Consider the following 12131-nt stretch of genomic DNA (forward strand, 5'->3'; position numbering starts at 1 on the left):
CTACATAATACATAAATTAATTTATATGTCCGATTTCTTTTCAAGAGCATAATGCTTTTCTTCTCACAGGATACTGGTATCAGTGTCAGAAAAAGAGTCATAAAGATACTTAGGGATATCTGCATTGAACAACCAACATTTCCCAAAATTACTGAGATGTGTGTGAAAATGATTCGGAGAGTTAATGACGAAGAAGGCATTAAGGTAGAATGCAACATATTCTTCAGGATTTAAATTATCATAATTGGTTTCTATATTTTGACCCAAAAATAATCAAAAAAGTATTTCATTGCTCCTTTGTAATATAGCTTTTTACATTGCTGTGTGACTTGGTTTTCTTTTCTTTCTTCTATTTCTTGCTTCTATTCAAGTTCATGCTGACAATCAAAGAATTTTAAAAAGTTATTATCTTAGAGTTTTGGGTTTTTTCTCCTTGCAAGTGTTGTCTCTGGTACTTCTCTTCTCTAAAAAGTAAAATTAGCATATAAAATTCCTTTCTGAAAACAAAATCAACTTAGTCAAAATTATTATGCCAGATTTTTAAGTTCTGCATATAAAAAATATAAAGTATTAATCTGTGTGAATTTTTCATTCATTTTGAATGTTTAATGAATCAGTTGTCCCCCTCTAAAATGTTACTTATGTGGTCATATTCTAGTCTTTGTGCAACACTTATGCAGGAGGGCAAAAAACTAAGATTATGTGTCGAATCATAAACCTGACACTGATGTTTATTGTTTGATTTGGCAAAAATAGTTTTAAAATTCCTGGGTAATTAAGAATACAACTGTAATAATTTTGTATCACACTTTCAGTGGGATTTCAAATCTATGACTTTAAAGCTGCAGCATATAATTTTACCACTTGAGATACATTAATGCCAAGTGGCTTCAGACAATGCTGTTAATCAAGAAGTAGATGAACAGGTGGATCTAAGATGCTGCTAGGAAAGGAGGATGACCTTGTTCTCTCTTTTCCTTTCCCTTGTCTTTCCAACAACGTCATAAAGATGAGGCAGTATCTGCAACGTATTTTTTTATGTCTCCATGGATGAGGAACGCTTCCTACAAGCATATGCTTTATAAGTAATTTGGGAATACTTAGTTCACTTTCATTCTATTCCATCTTTTCCTCCATACAAAAACATTGTAAAGGAACCAACTTCATATGTTTGGGTAGAGAGACTTGGCTTCTCTGTCTTCCTTGCCTTGTCACAGCTTTTCTGAAAATCCCAGTGATCTACAATTGCTGCTAATTCTGCTGTAGAAATTGTGTTCTTGTGTTCAGTTGTCAGCTTCTCAGGGTACTATGTTTTCCTGAGGAATGCAAATTAGTGCAGGAAAGTGGTAACTCCATTTTCTGTAGCATCAGTTCCCAGTGATCATTTTAGTGAAGCTTGCTTGGAGGCCAGAATAACTGCTGTAAAAGTAATTCTGGGTCTATCTCAGATAACATTCTCTATAACAGTATCACATAGGTAGAATAATTCCTTACGAAAGGGCACATGTTGTCAAAAATCTATTGTATGGATGTATTGGTAATAATACCTACGTGCCAAGATAAAATTATTTATTTCTGCTAATAATTTTTTTCCTTCAGAAATTGGTAAATGAGACATTCCAGAAGCTCTGGTTTACTCCAACTCCACATCATGACAAAGAAGCAATGACCAGGAAAATACTAAACATCACTGATGTGGTATGTTAGACAAATTTGAATTAAGTTGCATGCAAAATTTCATTATGTTTTTGGTATCTTTGAAATATTGTCTGTAGTCTTTTAGAATGTGAAAAATATGCAAGTAGCTAAATTTTCAGATGATTTTCTTTATATGTCTCCTGACATTGAATACATGCTAGAATTATTCATCTGATGGAATAGGCTGTAGCAAACTTTAAATGCTCACTAATCTGCTGGCAGTGATAACTGACACCAGATTATATTCAGGTTGTGTAAAATACCTGCTCAGTTAAAACACAACAAATTTCTGTTATATTTAACATTTTTCAGGAAATGCTAGTAGCAGCATATAGTTAAGCCTAACTAAGAAGTTGCCTCTTAAAAGAAAAATTTCCTCGATTTATAATATTTATTTTGAAAGCTTAATAATCTGTTTTAACAAATAAAGGGTTATGTTCTCACCCAAGGTAAATTAGTATCTGCATAATTTTATCTACTTTTTAGGAGCAGCAAATTAGATCATATGTCTCAGAAATCTGTTTCAAATAAAATGCTTATACATTTGTAGTGAAAATATAGTGTAAAACCACTGTATTGAAAAGTTATTTTTATATTAATTATACCAAGATGTAAATATCAAATAAAAGTACTCTCTTCACTACTTCAAAATATGGGTTTAAACTGCTTTTTAATATTTTTACTAAATGATAGTGTATTGTGCATTTTTCCAGATGGAAAAGTCAGTTTGACTTCAGCTTAATTCTCAGTTCTCCTGCCAATTCTATTTTGGAGCACCTATGAGCTGTTCCTGACACAGAATACCAGTGAAGGCTTAGTTTGCTTATATAAACATGCAATACATTAATAATATAAATGTGTATATATATATTCATGTTAATTTAATATGTCTGTCAGACTTGTATTTATGCTTTAATCAGTACAAAATGTTGTTCTATGAACGCAAAACATGGTTTATATTAGAGAGAGCAATCTCCAGTAAAATGTGTAGGCCTTCTGTTGCATAGGATACCAATTCTGAGATCACTTAAATGGTGAGAACTCTTTTTCAAATGCAGGAAACAGTTTCTGATCTTCAAAGGTATTGTACTGAATATTTATGGAAATATATCTGTGCATGTTTACTGAGCCTTCAAGATGACATCTGTATTGAAGTAATTTTTCTTCAGATGCCTTTTTTAACCAGTTTATTTTCGAAACTACTTTTAGGTTGCAGCTTGTAGAGATACAGGGTATGATTGGTTTGAACAGCTTCTTCAAAATGTAAGTAATGAATTCTGAATGTATGGCACAATCATTTTGAGAATTTTAACATTTCTTTTGATACTAAAACACTCTGAAGGGAGACTGCAAGAGCAGTCCTTTACTGCAAACAAATTCAATCCATGCCCTTTAAACATCTGACCTTTTTTTAAATCTTCATTGGTGCAATTTTCTTTACCTCCAACATTAGTTTCTTTCTTTCCATATAATGGTTTTAAAAATATTTCCCTTTTTATTTTGGGGAGGGTTTTGTTTGCTTTTACTTTTATAGTCTCTTCAGTTATGAGTGACAACATGAAGTGCACAGCTATGATACACAATTCTGAAATAAGGCCTCTAGTGTAATGTATATTTTTTTAAATGATAGAGAAGTGTATTTTCATGTCCAATATATTTGTTGCACACTTCATAGAAACGGTGAATCTTCAGGCTATAGGTTACTTCCACATTATATTTTACTCTGATTTTTCTAAGAAATGAGCTTGATTTGTTTAAATCTCTCAGCCTGTGTTATCTTTCTCCTCTAGTACGTACTTGTCAATTTTCAAGCAAAATTAACAACAGCACGCATGAGGGAATTAGAGGTCTCCAAAGATTTTGCTTTATCCTTGAGTGCCATGAAAATAGCTAGTCAAGTAAACCAAAGTGCCTCTTAATGCCTGCACTGAATAAAAAGCTATAGTACAGGCTCAATTAAATTAACTGATTAAAGTGTCCATAGGACTATGTATCACCTTATTTTGATATATTTTTTTAGTGTCAAACACCAACATTTATATTTGGAGGGTTTTTTCCTAAGTGTTTTAAAAAGCTCTCTAACTCCTATTAGTTACTGCTGGCAATTATGACTATTATTGTTTTCTACATTATTTCATTAAGCACAAAGCTAACTTTCATCCCAATGCAAATATCAGAAGAACTCTTCTGTCTTTTTGTCACAGTTAATTTTTATTTACTATTTTTGCATTTTGGTTTGATTTTTTTCTTACTTCCCTTAATTTTTTTCTTCACCATGTAACTTTTATGGAGAAGTTAAATGCTTTTGCAGTGCAAAATCTTTGTGTATCTATAGTAATTGTTATAAAACCAGCATATACCCAATGTAAATGAACGGATCCTTAATACTAAATCATTTTCTGTTTCATCTGCTATAGCTGTTGAAGTCAGAAGAGGATGCCTCATATAAACCTGTGAAGAAAGCCTGTACTCAACTTGTTGACAATTTGGTTGAGCACATTCTTAAATATGAGGAATCCTTGTCAGGTAACAATATTTACAGCCCAGTAGCTTCTTTGAACTTTATACAATACTGTAACAGTGGTGGTTCAAATTACTATTGTGAAAAGTTACTGTTACAGAATTCCTATTACAAAACTGATGGTAATGAATTATTGTATTTATGAACTTTTGAGCACTGTATAGTAATAAAGCTTCCCTAATTTTCTCTAGCTAACTACAATAACAGTACTAATTTGAAAATATATTGTTCAAACTTTTAGATCACTAAAAACAAAACAAATGTGTCAAGCTTTATTTGCATTAATACATTCTACAGTTGTAACAGGAATCATTGGCTGGGCCAGTGTTCTGTGCACAGTAACTAGTTTAAAAACCAGTGATGTCTTTGAAGCATCTTTGCTTCTTATTTTACATATGTTGTGATCGCATACAAATGTTAACACATTATTTTCTCATCTCTAACCTAATGAATATTCTGTATTTATCTTGAAAGATATGTTATGAAACAGATATTCATATGATGTTTTGGCCATATGTTTTTCATTGCTCAAACATTACTTTGTATATTTTCTAATTTTTTTGCAGATTCTGACAACAAAGGTGTGAATTCTGGTCGCTTGGTTGCTTGCATAACCACTTTGTTCTTATTCAGCAAGATCAGGCCCCAGCTAATGGTCAAACATGCCATGACCATGCAGCCATACCTGACCACTAAATGTAGTGTAAGTAGAAAAAATTAGAAAATCAGTCTTTTTTTTTTCCCAGATAATTAAGCATGGAAATTATTGGCTGTTTTGTATGCTTGATAAAATTGAAGGCAGGAAAAGAGAAATAAAAATTGTGTTTCTATGATTCATGATCATCATATCTTCTGAAGATATTAGGTCCTTTTGATGATCTCTATAGTGTCACGTGAAAGGGAAGAGGGAGACAGAAATGCAAAGATTTCTAGTCTTAACTCTATTAATTAAAAGTTATTAGCCGTAAGTGCTTCCAGACAATCAGATCCTTATGTACCCAACACTGTCCTCTAACTGACAGCACACAGGATGGAAGGGGTTCTGACCTCTGATGTGAAGCTTCACTTCAGCCAGGGAGAAATATTATTAGCAATAAGCGCTTCTAGACAATCAGAGCCTTATGTTCCCCAACACCGTCTGTCAACTAACGGACAGCCCACAGGTTGGAAGGGATTCTGATTTCTAACCTGAAGTCACACTTAATGCCAGAAAAGAACTTTTTTCACAACAGCTCCCGAAATAACATTTATTAATACAAATATGTGACAGTTATTGTGGGTTCTGCTTTGCCGGTGATAACGTTCAGGTGCAAGATTGTATTTAATTGATGATAAAAGACCCCAAAAGAAACCAGCACAAAACACATTCTACAGAGACAAACATACTAAACTCAAGTTACAATACAGCACTGTATCCCATTTTCACAACAGACAGAAACTAGCAACAAAGAACTACTAACTAAAAACACAGCCACCTAAAACATTTATCCAGAACATAAGACAATAAAATATCTTGCACACCACTCTCTCTGTAACACAAAACAAAAGGGAAGAGCAGAGCTGCTTCTTATCAGCATACATGTTGAAAAAAGGAAGAAACTACACCTTGAAAGTGAAGCAATTTACAATAGAGCAAAACAGAGCTGGTCTTATAAAGTAAGAATAGCAAAAAACAATAATAGCAGAAAGCAATAACCAATATAAAGTAGCAAAGTGTGAAGCAAGTTACTGTTATTAGTATTAAGGTAGCAAAACACATTTAGTACAGGAAATGCTTATAAAGTAAGAATCAAAGGAAGAAAGGAAGAAAGTAAAGTTAAGAAAGTTAGAAAAAATAGAAACCACATGGTCTCCTCACCCCTACATTGTTCCAAGAGGAGCTGCAGCAGTTACCCTCACAGAGACATTGGCATTTCTCCCTCTCCTCCCGGAGTTTAAACTCCAAACACTTTTTATACCTTTTTTGTCCTTCCATGTGGTTTGTGTGGCTAAGTCAATCTATTGGGAGGGTGATGGTGATGCAGATGCCTGAGGCGAGGTGGCTCCTTTGAGCAGTTATAGAAGATATCGCAGAGGGGACCATGTCATTCCTTAAACAACACTCCACCCTATGTTAATCTTATCAGTTTGAAAGTCTTTGTCCTCGGCTGGAGCACCCCTTCAGGGGCTGAGGCATCTCCTTCAACCCGTCAGGCCTTATCAGAGGGGCCATCACCCCACACTATAGCTTCTAAGATGCTGTTTCTCACCCTCTACCTCCATGTTTTACAGACAAATGAAGCTGGAACTTGTGCTGCCTCTTTCCCTTGAGGACTAAAACACAGTTTTTCATCTATTATGAAATAATTTCTTAAAATTGTTTTGTTTTATAGTCACAGTCTTAAAAGTAGTTAAGATTTAACATGTGAATCTTAAGACTAAATGTATGGTTCCATAAGATAGAGTCATCTAAAATATAGCAAATATATTAGAAGGAAAATGTCCTGCTCTATCCTCTTCAGCAGTTCACCTCTCTCTTCCCTAGCTCTGGTGTTTTTGTATTTCCCTGTAAGACAGTTTAGCTCACAAAAATGATAGAGCGCTACAATGCTGAATCCCCCCACTCCAATAAAATGGCCACCTCCACTGAAACACTGCATTGCTTTCTGCTGTTTTGATTAGCACAGTTGGCTCAGTGAAGGTTGTGATGAACCCCTGATCTGGCAGAAGGAGCAGGACAGGATCATGCAGCTGTGGCTCAAGGAAGAACTTGGCTGAGTAGGGGGCAGCAATCCATTACATTAGGTCAGCTGCCCAGGGAAGGGCAGGTTTGAGAATGCTTGTTATCAACTTAGCTTGTAGATGGCCTAGCATTTTACAGTTTCAGCCCCGGAGCATTCTCTAGGCATATCTACAATAGACTTAGAGCTGCTTCTGATCAAACAATATAGGAAAAGGTTATCTAAATATTTGCTTGCTGCCGATACCTGTTGCCAGGTGTTGTGCATTCTCTAGTGTGCATGTATCAGGAAGAGTTCCTAGATTTGTTTTAGGACTTAAAAAAATGTTAAGGACCAAAAGTTTTCAAGTCTGTCACAGCCTTGATGAGAAGTGAAGTTGTGCTTCTACAGATTTTTTTTTCCCAGAGGTTCTGTAGAAAACAAGAACTTGCTTTCAAAAGAATATGTAATTCAAAAGCATATGTAAACTATATAAATATTCTTTTAAATATTTACCAGATAACTTACATAAGATACATAATTGTATTATACTATTATGAAACTGTGTTATATTAATATGTATTATATATGTATTGCATAATACATATTAATAATACTTAGCTTATAGGTAACTCAGCTAGAAATGTTAAATGCTATAAATGCTGTTGTTTCAGACCCAGAATGATTTCATGGTGATCTGCAATGTTGCAAAAATCTTAGAACTTGTAGTGCCACTAATGGAACACCCAAGTGAGACCTTTCTTGCCACTATTGAGGAAGACCTCATGAAACTCATCATCAAATATGGCATGACAGTAAGTTTTTAATTGCTACTATTTGGTTAATTCCATTTCACATTATGAAATACAGAGTTTTGGTTTAAAGAAAGTATGTCTTCATTATGAAGATAACTTTTGAGCCATAAAAAAAATCAATGTTCTTGATTTACTGGTGTTTGTATGTGTTGTTGCTATATTTTAACAATTATAAGTTTGGGCAGGTTTTCATTGCAATCTAGGAGGTGGACATTACATCTGTTAGACTGTTAGTTTTAGTTCTACCTAACTTTTTTCTACATAACTTCACAAAAGTCTCAGGTTTAAATTCTAAATATATGTCATTTGTTCTTTCTTGCACCTAGGTTGTTCAACATTGTGTGAGCTGTCTTGGGGCTGTTGTGAACAAGGTCACCCAGAACTATAAATTTGTGTGGGCCTGTTTTAATAGATACTATGGTAAGTAAAATCACAACACGTAATTGTCACTCTTCAGTTTTGGCTACAAGTCTTATCTTAGAGATACACCATAATTAAATGCTGTGATCAAAACTTTTATCTTACTGTAGGTGCACTTTCAAAATTAAAAAGTCAACACCAAGAAGACCCCAACAGTACAATACTTACTGCCAATAAACCAGCACTCCTTAGATCACTTTTCACTGTTGGAGCACTGTGTCGGCATTTTGATTTTGATCAGGAAGATTTTAAGGGCAACAGTAAGGTAAAATAACTTGTATTTGCTCACTATATCTTATGTATACTGAACACTCAATTTCAATTTGAAAACACAATATTCATAGTCCATTAAAGCTATGCATTTTTTCATAATGCATGCAATATAGTTTTTTGGGTTGTAAATGCATGGTTTTGCAAAGGCCATGCAGTAAGACTGTGTTTCTCCTTTTTGATATATATGCTTTTTATAAGAGATTAAAAATGTTTCCACTTCAAATACCTATTATTTTTGTTTTAATTTCCTCAGGTTAACATTAAAGATAAAGTACTTGAACTGCTGATGTATTTTACAAAGCATTCAGATGAAGAAGTACAGACAAAAGCCATTATTGGCCTTGGTAAGAAATATTAATAGTTTTTATTATTCTGCTGTAGTAAAAATACATGCATTTCATCCAGGATTCAGTTATTTGTGTAGTGGCAGGGGAGTTTGTTTAAAGTTCAAAGTTCACTGCATATCTTATTTGAGAACTGGCTATAGAAATGTAGTCAAAGGGATACTTTGAAGTTGCATACATCTGCATCAGAGTGGATGCTTTTGACAGTGAATGCCTTTTTGATGTCTGACCAAATCTTAAAAAGCATCAAGATCCTAAAGTTAATGGAGGTGTTATTTTTTCCCCACATGTAAGTATGTTGTAAATCCAAATCTTGTTTTTCAGTCAACAAGGTATGGTTAAAGAATAACTAGAAAAAAATATGGAAAAATTTTGAGAATTTTAACTCAATGAGTAGCTCTGAGGTTGGTGTAATTGGAAAAATTTTGGGTTTTTTGACCATGGGATTATCTACTCAACACCTGGTCTACTGACACCTGACAGGATGCACCTTTCTCAGAGGGGAAAAAGAGTTCTAGCACAGGAGCCAGAGGGGCTCGTTGACAGAGCTTTAAACTAGCTTGGAAGGGGGAAGGGGACAAAACCAGGCTCACCAGTGATGAGAGATGGGATGGTGTGCCAAAACATGAGGAAAAAAGCACAAATGGGATCCCTCAATCTGCCCCACGAGGTGTTGGCTACAATTTACCATACATGAAATGTTTCTACACCAATGCTGCAGCATGAGGAACAAACAGGAGGCGCTCAAAGCTTTGGCCCAGTCCCAGAGATGTGGTATCACTGGCATAAGTGAAGCCTGGTGGGATGAGAACTGTGACTGGAGTGCCCTGTTGGATGGTTATGGGTTCTTCAGGACGGATAGCAGGGTAGAAGAGGCAGAGGGGTGGCACTATATGTAATAGAAGGGTTAGAATGTCTGGAGCTCACAGTTGGCAATGGCACAGTTGAGAGCCTCTGGGTAAGAATCAAGGGGTAAACAATGTGGATGTCATTGTGGCAGTCTACTATAGACCTCCCAGTCAGGATGATGACAGCAATGAATTATTCTTTGAGGAACTAAGGGACACTTCCAAGTCAACTGCCCTTGTCCTTATGGAGGACTTCAATCAGCCATAAATCAACTGGGAGCATCACATAGTTGGTTCAACCCAGGCCTGAAGATTCCTAAAAATACCGGGATGGCAAAATTATAGAACAGGTCCTAAGGGAGCCAACTCAGAAAGATGCCCTCCTTGATCTGCTGCTTGTCAACAGAGTGGATCTCATGAGCAAAGTGGGTATTGGAGTCCATCTTAACCACAGCAACCATGAAGTGATCAAGTTTAAAATCCCTGTGGACAGGACGAAAAGTGACAGCAAAACCTCAGTTCTGGCCATGAGGAGAACAGACTTCAGGCTGCTCAGGGAATTAGTGAGTGAGGTCCCTAGGGAAAATGTTTTTGCAGGTGATGGAGTCTATCAGTGGTGGTCGCTTTTCAAACATCACCTCCTAAGGGCAGAGGAGCAGCAATTCCCAAATGTCAGAAGTCAAGCAGGCGAGGCAGAAGGCCAGCTTGGCTGAGCAGGGATCTCCTCTTGGAAATAAGGCAAAAAAGGAAGGTGTGTGCCCAGTGAAAGCAAGGGCAGGTGGCATGGGAAGAATATGGAGATGGTGGTTGCCACTATAGGGAGAAAATTCATGTGGTCAAAGCTCAACTGAAGTTGAAGCTGCCAGAAATGTGGGGGGCAATAAAAAGGATATTTTAGAATATCGCAGTAGCAAAAGGCAATGCAGAAATATCATCGGCTCATTCCAGGAATGGTCCAGAATGGTCACCTCACAAACAGGGACAGATACAAAGCAGAGGTGTTTAACTCATTCTTTGCCTCTGTCTTCAACATGGATGATGGACCAAGGGGGTCTCAGTGCCCTGAGCTGGAGGACCATGACTGTGAGAATGATCAACTCCCAAGTGACCCTGAAATTGTACAGGATCTACTGCTCCAGCTGGATCCCTACAAATCTATGGGACCTGATGGGATTTATCCCAGAATCCTCAAAGAGCTGCTGATGTCATCACAAAGCCTCTCTTGATGATTTTTGAATGGTCTTGGGAACCTGGAGAGGTCTCAGCTGACTGGAAGGTGGTGAATGTTCTTCTGATTTTCAAGAAGGGCAAGGAGGACCCTGGAAACTACAGGCCTGTCAGTCTCACTTCAGTGCTTGGTAAAGTTATGGAGAAGATTATTCTGGGAGGTATTGAAAAACACCAGAAAGACAACGCAGCCATTGGTCACAGCCAGCATGGCTTCATGAGAGGAAAGTTCTGCTTATCAAACGTGATTTCCTTCTATGACAAGGTAACCCACCTGGTTGATCAAGGGAAGCCAGGTGATGTAATCTTTTAGGATTTCAGTAAAGCTTTTGATATTGTCTCTCCCAGGATCCTTCTGGACAAACTGTCCAGCCCACAGCTGGATAAACACATCATGTGGTGGGTGAGCAATTGGCTCACAGGTCGAGCACAGAGCGCAATAGTGAATGGGGTAATATCAGACTGGTGACCTGTCACTAGTGGGGTTCCACAGGGCTCCACAGGGCATATGAGGAGCAGCTGAGGGCACTTGGTCTGTTCAGCCTGGAGAAGAGGAGACTGAGGGGGGACCTCATTTCAGTCTACAACTTCCTCATGAGGGGAAGAGGAGGGGCAGACACTGATCTCTGTGGTGACCAGTGACAGGATCCAAGGGAATGGTCTGAATTTGTGTCAGGGGAGGTTTAGGTCAGATATTAGAAAGAAGTTCTTCACCATAGGGTGAGTGGACACTGGAACAGGCTCCCCAGTGTGGTGGTCACAGCACCAAGCCTGACAGAGTTCAAGAAGTTTTTGGAAAATATTCTCAGGCACATCTCTCTTCCATCTCTGCATATTCTGTGATTCTGTGAAGTGTAGAGGCAGATACTCTGCAGGAGTCAAGGGAACTCTGGCAGTTTATACCAACTGGGGGATGCTCTGTTAAATTTCACAAGGCATTGAGATCATGTCATAGATTAAATATTACAGTTTTTTTGAGCTCCTTGGCAGTGTTTCGGTTTTAAGTAGATTCTTTTTCTGAAGGCACTAGTACGGTATCTCAGTGCCTTGCAGTAATGGATGAACTGCCATTGATTGGTTTGTATCATGTTCATCCTCTGTTCAAGGACCAAAACTGTACATGTAAGAGCATTTTGTTTGGACAGATAGGCTTTGATTTCTTGAAGACTTCTGTCCATGCTTATGGCTTAGTCTAAAGAAGGTTGTTTCCTATGCATGTGAATTTGCACTGGGTGGTTTAACTGTGTATAAGGATTTTCCTCCTTATGCTGCTGTTTAGGTGACTT

General features: G+C 37.0%; 1 protein-coding gene across 2 annotated transcripts in view; it reads left to right on the forward strand.

Annotated features, from left to right (window-relative positions):
• Positions 1 to 12131, forward strand: part of LOC139683003 (nipped-B-like protein) — a 184061-nt gene that overhangs the window by 153993 nt on the left and 17937 nt on the right. For both annotated transcript variants that reach the window (XM_071577702.1, XM_071577703.1), the window contains 9 exons: positions 70 to 204; positions 1600 to 1698; positions 2908 to 2961; positions 4116 to 4224; positions 4786 to 4922; positions 7593 to 7733; positions 8060 to 8153; positions 8264 to 8418; positions 8680 to 8770. In XM_071577702.1, the coding sequence (XP_071433803.1) occupies positions 70 to 204; positions 1600 to 1698; positions 2908 to 2961; positions 4116 to 4224; positions 4786 to 4922; positions 7593 to 7733; positions 8060 to 8153; positions 8264 to 8418; positions 8680 to 8770 (1015 nt within the window). The remainder of the gene's footprint in view (positions 1 to 69; positions 205 to 1599; positions 1699 to 2907; positions 2962 to 4115; positions 4225 to 4785; positions 4923 to 7592; positions 7734 to 8059; positions 8154 to 8263; positions 8419 to 8679; positions 8771 to 12131) is intronic.

This window comes from Pithys albifrons, chromosome 26 (genome assembly GCF_047495875.1).
Source record: "Pithys albifrons albifrons isolate INPA30051 chromosome 26, PitAlb_v1, whole genome shotgun sequence".
Taxonomy (NCBI): Eukaryota; Metazoa; Chordata; class Aves; order Passeriformes; family Thamnophilidae; genus Pithys; species Pithys albifrons.